The 17,514-nt window shown below is 36.3% G+C and overlaps 1 protein-coding gene across 3 annotated transcripts in view; it reads right to left on the bottom strand.

Annotated features, from left to right (window-relative positions):
* Positions 1-15,544, bottom strand: part of Mkk4 (dual specificity mitogen-activated protein kinase kinase 4) — a 70,206-nt gene extending 54,662 nt beyond the window's left edge. The window contains exons 1-2 of one of the 3 annotated variants that reach the window (XM_081732229.1): positions 15,190-15,544; positions 3,145-3,247 (exon numbers count right to left, since the gene is read on the bottom strand). In XM_081732229.1, the coding sequence (XP_081588355.1) occupies positions 3,145-3,247; positions 15,190-15,283 (197 nt within the window). In that variant the 5' untranslated portion in view covers positions 15,284-15,544. The remainder of the gene's footprint in view (positions 1-3,144; positions 3,248-15,189) is intronic. The other 2 variants (XM_081732231.1, XM_081732232.1) reach the window with 2 other exon arrangements.
* Positions 15,545-17,514: the final 1,970 nt, after the last annotated feature.

The following is a 17,514-nucleotide window of genomic DNA, read 5'->3' as shown; positions in this document are numbered from 1 at the left end:
CTTTTAGATTTATTTCATTCTCGCGAATAAATAAAAAAAAAAAAAGTCGTACGGGGCTAGGTCTGGTGAATACGGAGGGCGGAGAAAGCTCACCCCTGAGAGCCCAAATAGCGGTTCACACACAAGAACGTGTATGCAGGGCATTGTGACGATAACGGAACCAGTCACTTGATAGCGAGATCTCCCGGCGTTTCTTCTGCACATCCTCCCGCGAACGTCTTAACCAAATAAAAACATCAGTTGACAATTTGATCAGGAGGGATAAATTTCAAGTGCACAATTCCACGAACATAAAAAACTGTGTCAACAGATGTGTTAGACTGATTGACTGAGTAGGGAGGAGCGTGGCCTTTATTGTAAGTCACGATAGAATTTTAGTTTAGAATGATCCGTCATATGGACGTGGTGTAACTTCAAGTATTTTAGTGTACGACGTCTTATATAGATACACTACGCAATTAGTTACGAGAGAAGCCACCTCGAAGTTTAATGATGAAAATATGAAAAAGGTCCTCTTTGTGTCAGCCGAGTGCACTGCAAAGGCAGTAGCGTCAGACTTAAAGCTTGTTTACGAATCGTATTAAGGATATCAGTTCAAAAATAAACAGGAAAATTAGAAATATCTATCCAAGCGAAGCAGCGGGCAATAAATAATAATGTACTGTCTATCTGCTCTGTACCTGTACTTATTTAAAATTCATTTTAACCTGTATCTTCTGGGATATGTATTTATGACGTAGCAGCGTTAGCTTTGCTTATGCGATCATGTCTCTAAGTGGCAATGAATATCTGTTGACATCTGCTCTGTTTTCCGCGTACTGCTCTCTGGAACTGGGGGTGTTCTTCATGCACCGAGTGGACCAGGGCAAACAGGAAACAGCAGCAGCGGGAGGGTGCTATCCTCTTTCTTTCTCTCCTTTCTCTCGCTTCTTTTCATGATAGTTTGCTCACTGAACGTTTCTAGAAGTCACCTATGCAGTTGCTGCTACAGAGTTTGTTCAGTCTACATTTGACCAATTTCGACTTACCTAAAAATTTAGAAGAATCCATGGAGCCAGGACCGTAAGTGCTCGATGTATTTCCCTTGGTTCCTAACAATAGCCCGACAGCGTAATTTCCACTGTAATAGGCTTCTCTGAAGAACTGGGAGGGCAATCTTGTCCCATTCCCTTTGCACAGCTTTCCAAAGTCCTTTCACAGTTGTCACACGCCGTTTTCCCAAAGCCCGCTTCAGCAATCCAAACCACAATAGTCCATAGGACTTGCATCTGGAGATTTAACAGGTACCTCATTGAAAGGTATCTCCTGTATACCACTTGCCTCCTCCATTTCCCTGTAGAATGCGACGGACGATCGTGAAGTATGTGATGAGGCCTTGTCCATGTGAATGCGCACCAGATTGGCATCATTTCCGTACATTGCTGGAATCTCATGCTCGTAGATCGGCCGCATGATCTGCTCCTGAGAATACTGCGAATTTATTTTGCAGTTCTTCGCCACCCTACGAATCTTCAGTTTACCTTGGTAACAGTAGCCAGTAACGACCATGAACCCTTTTGGGAAGGATTCTTTACAGACACGGACCCACCTTCTAAAGTTCTTGGCGCCTTTCTCTTGGTTTGCCGCAGTCGGAAAGATAAATCCATGCTTCATCAAGCGTTACGACGTACATCCACCTTTGTTTTGCCAGATGCCATTCGTACAGCTTCCAGGCGTTACACTTTCGTTCCTTTTGGTGGGCATCCGTGAGAAGGTGGCCGCGAGCTTTCATGACTTTTTCCAGCTTAAGTTGATGGTGTAACGTCCGACTCACAGTACCCAAAGACACGTCAAGACGATTAGCCATACACTTTTGTGTTGGCGGATTTTCCTGCATTGCCATTTTGCGAAGTTTTCTCTGCATGGTGGAGGTGGCCTCGGTGCATTCCCGCTTCCTAGGCAACTTCGTTGGTGATCCAAATGGTGGAGCTTCGTTGTCCTTGTACTTTTTAATAACATTTTTTTATTCCACTTAAACTGATGCTGCAACCATTCTTCTTGCACTGTTTTCTAATGACAGAAACACTAAAGTGGGCGTCATAAAGAGCCGCAACATAGCCTTCCCAAAACCGGTTTAGTTTGGGCGGCATTTTGGTCACAGAGCGGAAACTCTCACACTTGGAAACAAATTTAACACAACACTCACAAGAATGGCCCTGTTTTGTGCGTTATTGTCGTCCGCGCGGAAAAACAACTCCGTTCCCAGGAAGCCACTGCACAACACTGCAGGACGCCACGAGCCAGGTCGGGTGAATCCGTTCTGCCCGGGAGGGGGAAGGAACGAAATCGGCCAAACGCAGGCTGAAAAATCTCTGTGTATTGCAAGTGTTAAAATTTTTTAGAAATGTTCTGAATATAGGCGTATCTGGTGTGTGAATATAAATAAAACTGCTTTTGTTAAGTCACCCTTAATTCGTCCACACGGATGCGGACATAGAAAGTCCGAAGCCTTAGATATCAAAGGTATACACAAAAATACTGATTCATTCTCAGCAATCTCTGCATATTATCAATTTACAATTGAATTTGGTCGTTTTATTACAAAGCTATGTACAGAGTGTCTACTGAACTTGACTTGAATATTTTCAGTGTCCTGCTAAAAACATTTTCGTATAATACGATGAACTTTTAAAAAAAAAATCTATGCTGTGATATTTAACAGGCTGTAAAAAAAAAAAAAAAAAAAAAAAAAAAAAAAAAAAAAAAAAAAATTGAAAAGCAATCCCTCCTTTAATATTCTAACAGAAAGAATGCACAGAATCTAGGGGGATTAAAATCGAAAAACAAAAAGTAAGTTTGCTGGGCGCTATTTATCCCAGAGGTCTGCCGTAATTCAAACACTTTTCATCTCTGGAGGAGACTTAACGTCCCAGGACTGACTTATGACAAAATTAGTTAAGGTCTTATAAACACTCCCCATTTTCTTTCTCGAATTAGCTAGTTTTTTTACTGGTTGGGCAGTTACCCATGTCACCATTTACATCCAAATAATGAGGCTGCCATCTTGAAGGACCTCAAAGATAATTTTTATAATTTCCAAGTACATTTTCAGTATTTCAAGTATCAGTAGACACCCTGTATGTATAACAGAATCTCTCCACTTACATATGCTGAGAGTAACTGGAACTTGAGAACGTATGACTTGCTTGGGAGAACGACTTCTTCGAAGGATTAGTGAAGCACAGGTTTAGTTTGCTTCGACGTTCGGCTGAAATACACATACGTAGAAAAATAATGTAAAATGAGATTCACCACTTTCAACCAAAACAAAGACTAACTACAAGAAAGGATGCAAAAGTTTACTTTTGACACTGTCATGCAGTGGGGGTGGATTGCATAATACATATTACTACTAAAACCAAGATTCAGCTACCATACAATACTTTTTATTACAAATTCTCCATGCTATATATACTGTTAACAGTGGTTCGATATCTAAAAGTAGTCATCTCAGTAACATAAATCTCTGCAAAAATCGCAATTTATTTTTGATTTTGACAAAATAAGAGAAACGTGGCAACACAAAGCAAATGGCAACACAAAGGTGAAAAGTGCCAAAGGGAGTGGTGTAGCACCCATCATTTGTAAAGAGTTTATTCATTTAATTGATTTAGTGTAAACATTCATTAAAAAGAAAAAAATAGAAAAGAAAAGAAATAACCAACTCTTCCTTAAAGTACATCTTCCACAGATACGATTCAATGAAATTCAAAAACATGTTAAAATGAAACTGAACTGTGAATCGAACCAGGGTCTCCGATTAACAGTGCACAGTGGTTAGCATATCAGCTCAGCAAAACTAATATAGAGCTAACTTTAAAGATGTACGATATTTCAATATGCTGATGGATATTTTCCATTTTCTTATAGAAAGTTACTTCTGTTTGACAAAGCCCTATATAAAAATCAATAGTTCAATTTATCAGTACAGAAGAGAAGAAACGGGGTGATAATGAAAAATCTAATTCGAGATCTCCTCAATGAATTTGCATGTTTCATAGTCTCTCCATGCCGAAAGTGTGATTTTTAGACTCTCCACATCTGCCCGTACTTAGGGCTATGCGATGTTTCAGAATAACGACCAATCGATATGAAAACAATTTTGTTGATCGATACATGTACTTAGTTTCTGTATCGATAGCCACATCCGGATATCGCAGAGACGTAGTCTGGTCCTTGTTTGTCATATTTTTCACCCTGATGATATGCTGAAAGGAAAAATCCGTTTACCATCAACGAATTTAACGGGGTATTATTTAGTTTCTCCTCCAAATCATTTAGTAGTGACTCTGGCTCAAGTACCGGTTCCAGAGCCATTGATGGGGATATGGACTTGAATTCCTCTCTGCAGATTCACTTTAGGACTTCAGCGTACGTACGCGATAAGAACTACTGTTCAAAAGACACTAACCAACTTGTGCTAGGGAGTAAATAAAAAGCAAGAATTCTATCTAACCGAGCCACAGCAGTAATGCAGCAGGGGAACCCGAGCGGTAACAAGGTGATGTGTCCGTATGAAGCAGGCGCGTCAACGATAGTGGGTATCTAATATTAAAATGCTAGGTTTAAATGGCCAATCCTTTCGACAATGAGATCTTGAAAACCACAAATGCTAGAAACGTGCCATTTTCGCTGGTCGATCCCAAATTTTGTGTAGATTTGCCAGTTCTCATTCAAATTTTCAAAAAGCCTGTCTATTTTTCCCATATTTTAGGCGTCATTTTGACCCATTAGTTTAATATTGCCACTAGGACGTCAAGGTTGATACCATTGTGACAGTCAATCAGTAGAGGAGATACGTATAGCGGGTTGATGAACATTTCAGGCGCTTTGCTTTAATCTGAATGACAAATCTATCGTAAGCTGGCAACTTCGAAGGCTTGTGGACCAACAATGAGGTGTACTCGGATATGGAATTATAAGAAAAAAATGCATTTGGTATCATCTATTACTTATCCAAGTTTGCCGCAAACCCACCCCAACATTCTATATATTCAAATACCCCACTTATATGTTTGTCTATAGCAATTCACCCTCTTTGAGTGTGTTGTGTTCGTAAAGGGACTTGGACAGATATAGTAAGAGTTAAGGAGGAGATTTAAGCTCATATTAAAACTGTGCGCTGCGTAAATAGCGGAGTTCAGTTTGTATACATAAAGAACAGCGCAAAACAGTATATAGCAGAAAACATCTAATGTGTGCATTTGGGGGAGATACTAAATGCTATCTTTTAACCGTTATAGGTGTTCATTAACACAGTAATTAAATTGTCGAAATATAACAAGAGCTTTGCTACAGTGTGGGTGGTCTATATCGCTGCGTATTGTTGCGTGGCTCATCTGGGAACGCATTGGCATGTTAAGTAGGAGAACTGGGTTGAATTCTCGATTCAGTCTTATTTTTTCATTTCTGGAATTTCAACTCTACTATCCTTCACAATAGATAAACCCTGGCACATTTTAGTTCTGGTCAACTATCACTAATCTTTTTACTTTCACAGGACACGTAAAAAGTTTAGTCTCTCCAATATATTGAAGGATTAAAAACGTATTTTTACCCTATCAACCCCTGTGATAATTGAAGGCTCATCCGCATTCTTTTTAATTTTAGTGCATAACCAAAACAATTAAGAAAGTAAAAAAAAAAAAAAAAAAAAAAAAAAAAAAAAAAAAAAACAGTGACCCAGGTAGTCTCTGCAAAATACTATTAAAGTAAAAGAATGTTTCCAAACTTCTCTTATAAGCCAGCAAAATTAAAAAATGAAATGAAAACTTTGAGTTTTACATCTTAAGGGCTACGGGAGACGATGATAAATGAATAAAATGGTGGAAGGAATGAAGAGAGAGGAAACGGAAGAACCTCGAAAAAACCCATGCACACGGTGTTTATCCACCATAAACATCATCTGCCGCGAGCTGGGATCGAACCAAGGACCCCACGCTCTTGTAGGCCAAGGATGTGCAGTTTACGTCATAATTGTTGGGCACCCAAATTTATACCCTGCACGAAAGGTCTTTAAAAATAACGCTTATTAGTTCGTGCAATAACATTTTGCAGTTAGTATCTGGCTCGACTTCTAAACTTTTGATGCCCTTCATTGTCTCCTAGTTATTTACTAAAATAAAATAATACAGTTGATGTGACCCTTAACAACTAAATTGTTATTACTATTGTAATGAAAACAAAGCATCATTCATGCTTTTTGCGTCTACTTATGAACAAGAAAAAACTAATTAAAATCTAATACAGAACGGATAATACTTCGTTAAATAAACAACTGAAAATGATAAATGGTGAAGTTACACAAAAATTAATACTTGTGTAACTTACTTAAATATATTTACTTAACTATACTACGAACCATACTTTTACTCGATTTAAACATTTGCTTTTAATTACGAAAATAGTCTTCCGAACTGCATACGAGGAAAAGTGTCTTTCTAGGAAATAAATAATGAGTAGCTACATGGATTTTTGATGTTGAGATTTTATGTTAAAAGATTTAACTACACATGCATATCTAGAAATAGTGAGCAACATTGCAAATGCTAGGGTCTCCACCGTTTTTCGCAGCTTTCGTATCAACACAACACAGCACAGCACAGAACATCTGAATTTTGCCTTTATGATGATCAAGTGAGCATACACAAAGTCAAGTGAAAAAAATCTTTCAGTTTAACGTCCCACGCTTATGCCCTTTAGACTGAAGGAGAAGGATAATTAAGACTAGTGAATGACGATGGTTGGAATGAGAATCTAGGGGAATATCAGAGCACCCAAAGGAAAACCACGGATATAACGTTGTTCACCACCACTAAATCAAGTGAAACCTACCTCGCAGTCTACTTCAAACTTAGAAAAAATCGTGTTTAATATATGAAAGGAGGATACAAAAATTTCCTGATAAACTCAAACCTACGGTATTTGCTTATCTTTAAGTCCAAATACTAAAATATATTCGGACTAAAAAAAAAAAAGTGATACTTTGCATCGCACATTTACAGATTATACAGGGTGTTTTAAAACAATACCAACAACGTTATGGAGGTGATTCCTGACACCAACATAAGACAAAAAATATAGACTAACCTGGGTGCACAAATGCTTCCTTTCGGAGTTATAGGCTGCCGAAAACATGACAAAATGAACTTTAAAGATCCATAGTTCCAAAACTATGGGACCTACCGTAGTCAGGTCAAGACTTCACTTAGGAACTAATATGCGCGCTATCTAAAAATTTTATGTTTCAGAATCATAAGGTACTCACGCAACAATTTTTATAGCTAGGGAGTTTGGCTACGAGCATATAATTTGTAGTCGTCACCAACAACCTCTATAAAAATTGTTGCGGAAGTACCGCAGGATTCTGAAACATGGATAATTGGATAGGACACACAATAGTTCCTAAATAAAGTCTTGACCCGAGTATGGTAGGTCCCATAGTATTGGAGCTGTGGAGTTTTATTTTATTTTTTATTTTTTATTATTATTATTATTTTTTTTTCACGTTTTTGGCAGCCTGTAACTCCGAAGGAAAGCATTTGTGCACCCAGGTTGGTCTATACTTTTTGTCTTATCTTGGTGTCGGGAATCACCTCCCAACGGTGTCGGTGTGTTTTGAAACAGTCTGTATAGAACCGTAGTATTATTCTTACAAAAACAAAAGAAAGTAACAATGTACTGAATGAAATAAAATCTCAAGCCTATGCTCTCACATGGTTTTTACTTACTACAAAGCAAACAGCGATAAACGAATATCTCAACCATGAAAGCGAGGCAAGCATTCAACCACTGTACTCCTGCTTGACCCAGCAACACAAGGTGGTCAATTTTTAACATTAAATTAAACAGTTATCAACTGATAACAACAAAAAAATTAAAAGTGTTATATTAGAGATATACATATTCAAAATATCGATTACATCATTACGTAATTTAATTTTGTTTACTGTTTCCGTTCAATTTTACCATACTTTGTGAGTAGTCTTGACAGATTTTTCTTCCAAGATTTATACAATGTCCGAAAGATTAATTGCAGTGTCATTTGATATGCATGGTGAATGCATAACTACTGATACTTTATTATAGTATTATTTTGTAAGTATACGCTCACCATAAAATCAAAATTCAGATGGACTTTTCCTTTCCTGTACCAAAAAAATATAGTGGAAGCATAACCCCTCTTGTAATTACATTCTGGATCCATACAACATTATGCTTAAAATAAAACAATAATAAACTTGTCCCATTGTAAAACGCAATCATGAACACATACATAAACAACTTAACTTGAAAAGTTACGTATTTGTTTCCGTGTGAATCAAAACCAAAAACAACTTCCTTAATAGACAATATTACTGAGTGATGCCTGTTGTCATATTTTCGGCAATTTTCGGCAGTCTTTATTGATAGTACTATAATCTCTCGATATTTTTCTAAAATATAATACAATAGTGCAACTAATTCTGAACTAGTAATACTTAAAATGCTTTGACACAATTCAAATTTATTTATGCTTCTCAACACAAACAAATCTATAATAATTGGAAAGCAAAAAGTCGATCGTCGTTAAATCCTGAGCTATGTAAGTCTCAACTGTTTCCGGAACTTGTTCATTCATTTCATATCTGCTTAGAGTTAAAATACATTATGTTAAAGTATATCTTGAAACTGGATTTTCTCTAGACTATAATACCTATTTAAGAATAATTAATTTGCATTATGAAACCATCATTGCGTCTCAGAAAAGACTTCACTATCACTACTTTTTGCGTGTACAAGATTTGAAATGCCACTTTGGACTTTGCTTTCTCAAAATGACCTAAAAAATTTAACCCATCATTGTAATACTTGACTTCCTCACTACAAAGCGGGAGTTGTGCTATTGTCAGATGTCATTAGAAACACGTAAATAAAACGTACCAACCCTGAGCGGTTTCCTTTGGGTTCACTCGAGCAGACGATTCTGCCAAACAGAAGATACGATTATAGGTAAAATACAATGCAAAACATTTTTCCTGAAGGAATCACACTGTGAATAAAAGCAATTACTATCAGTACATAATCATATTGTACTGAATTTTTAGTAATAGTCAAAGTATTGTACCGGTATGTGTACATTTGCTCTCCCATTATCCTCGTCTATGGTACACCTCCATCGCTAAAGCGCCTGCTCCCGACGGTCGCACCTCCTGCGCTCCTGGCCTGATTCGGTTAGATAGTATTCGTGCTATTTAGTGGCTACCTAGCATTGTAGTTGTTATGCCATACGTCCACACTGTATTTATACTGAGCCCTCCTGAAGTCAATCTCCAAGTAATAATGGTGCTATTCATTTGGCGCATGCTCCACGCTCTGCTAAAAGAAATACAAAGCCCTAACCTAACCTAAAAATGTAAGAAATGTAACAAAATTTGGTAGAACCGTCTGTTCCAGTAATGCCGTTATATATATATATATATGTCAGGCGCGGATCCAAGGGGAGGATTATAGCTTTCCCTGGCGCTCAGGTATACTCTGGGTAAAATGAGGGGTTAACTGCTGTATCGCCAGACCAATTTTAGGAAACTTACCAGGTCAATTGGAGAATAAGGGTGTCTACTGAGTTTCAATTTCAAAATTCCAGTATATTTTCAGTATAAATATCAGCAAAATTCTAGTACCTAATACAATGATTTTTTTAAAAAAAGGAATAATCACACTCTTGATGATTTCAGGTTTGTAATTGTTTTACCATTAAATAATGAATATTTTATTTTTAAAAAATGTAGTTAGCCTGATTTCTTTGAAATACAAATGATTAGGTATATGTAGCTGCTCATGAAAGCGCTGAAATCTTTCCACAAGCAATGTGCCACATCCATACCATGCATTAAAACTGGCCCTCAGTTTTCCATCACTGGACATACTTTTACCGACTTTACTGAATAGTCTGCAGCCCTGTATACTGTACTTGAAGCATTGCATATAATATAATGGATCCATTGTTATTATACGTGAGGTAATGAAAAAAAAAAGTTAGTGACTATCTGCAACCCTAAGAGAGGTTGCATCACCTCTTAACGCCGGATCATTAGGAAAAGTCACAATCTATCAGGGTTGGCAAAAACCATGGTTTTTATTGAAAAAACCAAAAAACCAGGTTTTTATTGTTTTGTTTTGCTTAAACCCGGTCTTTTTGGTTTAAATAATTTACTCTATGTATTTATATTAGATATGAACAGAAATGAGTTTGTTTCGTCTTGGTGTTATTATGCAGCAACAAGGTTATGCTAAAAGAGGTCACATAAGCTTAAAGCGGAATCCAAGCCGCTTCTCAACTTACATCCAAGAGAAATTGTCCATTTGGAGACAGAACCGGAACTAATTGGTCACAAATGCGATTGCTGACTCACTCACAAAGGAATCCTGATAAAAATAAGTTGTATTGATCTTTACATAGGCCTACTTGTTAATATAATTGTCGAGTCATTTCAAAAGGACACAAAGATAAACAGTTACACAAGTAAAAACATTATACCAGAATTATATATAAATCGGGAAATTCCCGCTTTAGCCATTGTGAAAATCGTGTTATTACTTTAAATGTATTTGTATGTAAAATTTTAAGGTCAACGTATCATAATCACTACGCCAGAACTGGGGTATTAAATTACAAACTTGGCATGTAGATATCATTCAATAAAATTAAAGTCAAATCCAAGTTGATGTTGGAAGCTACGTAGGCAATTCATAAATTTTGCCAATTTCTATCAATATATTTAAACAATCTTACTTCTTTATAAAACAACAGGCATTGATTCAATAGAAATATATAATTTGGTTTCATTTCGCCTGTTTAGGCTTAACATCCTTATGAAATACCAAGGTTACCACGGAGAAGACTTTTGCTTAAAGGGACATCTGGAATCACTAATTGGTTTACACTTGAAAGATGGGTTGTGGTTCGATCAATAATTGAACACGGGACCCCTTGATTAAAAGGTGAAAAGTAGATAAACGTAATGCAGATGATTTGATATGTGGAAACGTCACCATGAAGTTCACACGATTTAAAGCATTTTCATTTTTTTCTTTTGGTTTAAATCAGCCAACCCTGCAATCTATTACTTCAATGACTGTACTCTATTACATAACTATTGTTGTTCTGTAAAATCACTTTTTCCATGATCTGAAGCTCAATTTCACTACTTTCCTTTGACCGACAACCTCAATTTATGATTTTCATGGCCCGTAGACAATTTACTCGGAGGTCTAATACAGTGAGCCAAGAGCAATATTTGTATTATCTAAATGTATTATTAAGTTATATTATATCTTGTATAAATAATTGTGTATTATTCTATTCTAGCTATAATGCAAGATTGCTATTACTCTGGATTTTTGGAGTTCAAAAATAGAGGGTAGATTATAAAGAATGATAATATTTGTATATTTCATAATTTTTCCAGTATGTGGATCAAAATTCCAGTATCAAAATTAAATTCAAGTATTTCAAGTATTTCCAGTATCAGAAGACACCCTGGGAATTTATTTAAGTTTGTGAGGAAGAATGTGTGAAAATCAGGCGACTAACCAGGCCAAGAGAAGGGAGGGGCAAGTAACTGAAAAGACAGCGAATCTGGCCTGACAAAAGGTACCAGGTAAAACCGCAGTCACTCAGTCAGGATGAGCGATCGGAACAGAGTTCGTGCCCATGCTCCACCTTTCCAATGCTGCTCGTTAGGCATACACACTGCCCAGGGCGTAAAGTGGCTCCAGTGAATAGAAGCCTCGCCAGAATGCGTATCCACAGTGATTTGCCAGAACACAAGTCAATAATGAAAGTAAATAATCCTTGATCCATATTCCTGATCTGGTTTGATAATCATATGAATAGTCGTTTCATAGACGGAACCAAAATATTAATTAAAAATTGAAGCATAAAGTTTGTTAAGTGACAAGTGTTGCACACGAACTAAATTCCGACAGTATTTAGGCAGATTTGCCGGAGCGCACTGCGGCGAGTTCCAGCTCACTTTAAACCCCGGCACTGCCTCTCTACTACTAGCTGGATAATTGTCACTCATTTTCGATGCATGTGATCTGAATTGGTTCACACCTCACTCTATTGCTTTTTTTTCGTTTTTAGACATTACATGTTCCTTTACGACGGTAATAATAATTTATAAACTGTAGTGTCAAATTCAGGATTTCTTTACTTTTCTGTTACATCAGAAATGCTTGTAATTTGAATAAAGATAGGACTTATTCTGAACTTTTTTTTTTTTTTTTTTATTTTTTGTGGGGGGGCGCGAGGGTCACAGATCCAGTATAAAATTGTGATTGAACTATATCCAAAAATAATCTGCTCATGTTCAGAGATGTTCATATACCTTCTCCCTTACTGATTCCGGCTGTTTCTTAGCCAATGGACAGTTATTAAAAAATGTCTTATCTATGCTGATATTACGTAAAATGTTCGACTGTGAACTGTCTTTAAGTCTGAAAAAAGTTCTAGAATAACAACGGGAATGGAACTCTGATTTCAACCACATCTGGTAATGTCTTGCAATAAACGTTTTGCTACATCCATTTTAAAGAAGGTCAGTGAACTTTAAGCGTACTACAGAAAGGGGATGCGGTGTACATTGATGGTCAAAGGAAGTACAGGTCGGTCCGTTGTCTGGGATACACGGTGTGTTTTATAAGGATAAGCAGAGACATACAGAACTCGGCTCTTTGTCGGAAATCTTGTTGTCCTAAATACAAAAGAAATTTTATTGCTTTCCCTGTAAGCCACAAAAATAGCAACATCTGGTGTTGTTGTAAAGTGGAAAGGGAGAACTGTACGATTAAAACAACGAGTTACTGTTACTAATTGCCACCCTGGCACCCAAACCAAATATAATACACTTGACTTATTCTGAAGCTTGTGTTTGCAGTGAGCAGTTCCTTTGAAGTTTTTTCCTGTATATATACCCTTCAGCTCCATTAACAGTTCAACTCCAGTTTCCATATCATTACATTTCGTCGGTAAGTGAAATATTAAATCAAAATTATAAATGTGATATTTACTGACTAATATTTGGATTTCCTTGTATTATTGATAAGCAGTATTTCTTTCAGAGGGTGAGCCGCCCCCCCCCCCCCCCTCCATACATACACACACACTCAAGTGCAAAATACTCTTCCGGCAAATATTCAGAGAAAATCAGGATTTCAAGAAGCATATATTTAACTATAATACACTTCTTTACTTTTAAAATACCCTTTTTGGATATTTCTTTTCCCCCAAAGGTAAAACTATTAATGAGCTGGTAAACGAAGACGTGGATATTGTGCTAATATGTTGTTCCAGGTAATTCCTTAACAACATTTAAGGCTCTTCTGGTGTCACGAGGAAAATCAGTTCAAGAAATTTAATTAGGACGACCTATGCTCTGGTGTAGAATTTTATAAATATAATCGATGTAATATAATGTAATTATGTAATAAAGTAATTAAATATAATGCAAAATATAATTAAAATGCACTATTCATAAGACCTCTTGTTGCCTTATCTATTATGTAAATGAGAAAGTTAGATACTTCTACATCATATATTTCAGATATTATTATTTGATTAGAATTCAAGAGTATCTTGTATAGATTAAAATCCCATCCTTCTTTCTCAATAGATGTATTCATGCTTATAACTTTAAAAGAATGCACACTCCAAAGTAAGGAATCTTTCTGCATATGGTTCATCCCTCCCCAAAGGAAGATTTTTCCACTCAAAGTGTAAAATAACAAAACAACACAAACCATTCGGAGTTTCTACGCTACTTTTTCTTTTCTTTTTCTTCAAACCCTTTCTCAAGTGACAGAGAAGAATACTCACCCCTCCAGCCGAGAATTGTCAACTAGCTTGAATTTCTTGGCAACACCGTATTTCGGAGAAAATATCTGTTTCCCTACCATCTAGTGGGAGGAGAGGGCTATTAGGTCAATTTTTCATACCCCTCCCAAAGGTTTTTAAGATTTTTCAAAATGTCTATTTGTTACTTGTTCTTGATTTTATATGTGGAGGTAGAGGGCCTATTTCGCGGAAAGGTACACTTGTTTTACTATACGGATCCATAGATTGTAAAATGCATACAAAAAATTGGGCAAGTCTTTAATTTGCCAGTTTCATGTCGAGAACAGAACCCAACTAATCCCTACGGGGTTACTACCCTTCCTACTACTACTCCTACTCCACTACTACTTGTATATAGATCCGTATAGTAAAACCGTCCGTCTAATAACGTAATCTAACGTAACAATGTAATCCAACCAAATATAACCGAATGCAGTATATTTTGGTACTTTTATCGATTTTTAAATGGATCCGGCGATACAGCAGTAACGCCAAAACGGGCTTCAAGCCTACTTTCTTTACACTGGATAAAGCCGCAAACTGTGGCTTAGCCCCTCCCTTGACCATATCCTGGATCCGCAGCTGTATATGCATTGGAAACAAGCAGCATTATACATGGCTTGATTAACTCATTAAGCAGTTCTTTCATGAATGTTAGTTCAGGTTCAGTATTAATTTCAATACATACGGATACCGGTACAGACCCACTGCCTTTCTGCTCTTACATTGTGAATGAAATACCGTACAGTCGCAGCTTGTATTCCCACTAACACTCAATACATATATACAATCCTCCTAGAAACGGATAATTTTGCCTTGTACTTCAGTAGACTGTGCTTTAATGGAAACAATTTAAACGTTTATTTTACAAGTATGAACACTATCGTGCATTCTAAGAATTTTCATGCTACCATACGACTACGCTTATATCTGTCAATTTATTTCTACCCAAAATCATTCCTACTTTTTAACAGTTTTAGAAGCGAACGGTAGTTGAACCAGGGCTTCTACTCTTTTAAGGACAATGTTGCTTTCCAGCAATCCTGTTTTTAGAACACTGTTTACACGAGTACCTACACATTTACGTATGCGGTAAGTACTCGTATTTGCTTCTTCACACTATTGTATAACGAAATAAAACTTAAATCACACAATTGTTACACCACGAACTTGGGTGATACGAAACACGAAAAACTATTCGCTTCTAAAGCTGTTCACTTAAAAATGGATTCACCACAATTAAAGAATAATTATTATGATAATACAAACACCTTTTGGGGTCAGTCTAGAGTTAAATTCTCCACTACCTACAGCAAACACACCTTGGCTCATCTGATTACACGAATTTCCTTGAGGTTCCGCCATTTTGAATTCCTTGACGTTTTACAAACCGATCATTTGTACCTCTATTACTACTGTGTAAGACATTTACTGCCTGAAAAACTATGCTCTTCTCCAGATGAACCATCTGTATCATCAGTAAACATAATTCCATTCATAACACTCAAACATTCTACATTTCTTAGTGCAACATGCATTTTCATAATCACAACCAATCCGAAAGATGGTAGATTTTCAGTAATTTACAATTCTTCTTCTTCACTTCTATGACGTAATAGAGACCATTGTATTCTTCTTCTTCTTTGAATCAAACGAGTGTTGGCAGATAGCAAATGCATTATTTTTCATATAAAATGATACAATAACAATGAGGGTTTTGACTGAAAAAAAATAATTATTGAAATCACTAATTATAATAACCTTCTTTGTATTAAACATATAACCTCAATTACATAACTCTTTCCATAAATTAAACATAACTTTCTTACAAGGCTGTCTGTATTCTTTATTATAAATTAACGAGAAATGTAGTAGTTTCGGAAATGTAACAGCCTTGTAAGAAAGTTATGTTTAATTTATGTTTAAGATGGATACAAGGCCTTTTTATAAAAATAACTCTTTCCAAAGAAAGAGTCAGTATTCCCATCCACAAACGTTCTCTCGTAGAGTTTTACTATACGGATCTACAGTATAAGTAATCGTTGTAGTAGTAGGAAGAAGAACGGGTTAGAAGTCCCGCAGGGATTGATTGGGTTCTGTTCTCGACATAAAATGGTCAAATTAAAGACTTGTCTAATTTTTTCTGTACATTTTATAATCTGTGAATTCGTATAGTAAACCATTCTCTATCATACGTAAGGGAAACGACTGATTTATATTTTCAACTATTTATTTAATTGTCGTTTTGCTCATTAAATACGTTATTGAGAAGTTAGCACGTGAGTTTCCTTTATGTCTTTACTCAACGCCGACGTTATAAAGTACAAAACTATTATATTAAATCTCAACAATCTGTCCGAATATTTTAGTTTCTACAGAACGTGAACCAGAGAACGCCGCAGGACCGTAGCCAGAGAGTGGTTATACCGGGCGATATCCACCCTAAATTATGTTTTCCCCTTCTAAAACAGAGCATCAGAGATAATTTTGAAATTGACTCAAAACCAGATACGAAATTCTTATAATTATTCTTTATCAAATTCTTTATTAAATGATATGCTTCTTACCAGAACCACCAAATATCTCCCATTCGATTATGTCAAGAGTTTCAAACTAATTTACTGTATATATATATATATATATATATATATATATATATATATATATATATATATATATATATATATATATATATATATATATATATATATATAAAGGCATTGCACTTTGACAAGCATCTATGTCATGGGACCAAATACACTTCTAAAGAATAGCTATTTGCATTGAGGACCACAAAGTCAACTGCGAACATAAGCAAAGTGTAGAGACTCATTTGTTTTGACAGGTAAATTGAGTGCTATCAGTGACTATAATATATTCTTTTGTTATGTATTGATTTCACCTGAAGTTGCTATAATACAATAACAATCAAATCTAAGGAAGGAATTATTCGATTTTAATGTTTAATAAGAAATAAAAAAACTTGCAAAGGAACACTAACGGATCCTTAAAAGGGTTGGAGGAGAGGGTCGCCTCCTGGTCAGTTTATGTAAGTTTGAAGCACGGAGTTTTACATCGGTTCGCAATAAAGTAGTGCAATAATCTATATACAGAAGTGGTAATTGCGGCACCTGTGGGCACTTTTATCTGATTGGGTGAGGAACGTCACGTGACCTGATCCCCTATATGACATCATAGGGATAAATGCCCTCTTGATTTACGTACGGTAGCTTGCCACCCTCCCCTAAATTTTGGGAGGCGTAACTAGGGCCACGGCTTTTAAATTTTGTAAATTGCCAAATTTGAAAATTTGGTATGGTAGCATAGAATCAAAGTATGTACCTCTGCAGGGGTGTAGCCAAGGGGGGGCCCATCGGGGCCTGCCCCCCCCCAAAGACCAGCTTTTAAAACATTATAGTAAAATTATCTCGCTTCAGTCATTTAAAAGTAACAAAGTTTACTGACAATTAATAATTTACGGTAAAATATTGTTTTTCCATACCGATCGAAAAATAGGATACCTTTTTGTGACAGCATATTACACAATTTACTGCGATTTATATTTGACAGTTTGGAGACACACGTTTTAACAAGGT

Source organism: Thermobia domestica, chromosome 11 (assembly GCF_964235325.1).
Source record: "Thermobia domestica chromosome 11, izTheDome1.hap1.1, whole genome shotgun sequence".
In the NCBI taxonomy this organism is placed as follows: Eukaryota; Metazoa; Arthropoda; class Insecta; order Zygentoma; family Lepismatidae; genus Thermobia; species Thermobia domestica.
Note: the sequence above shows the minus strand (reverse complement) of the source record. Positions and strands in the feature narration are given on the sequence as shown.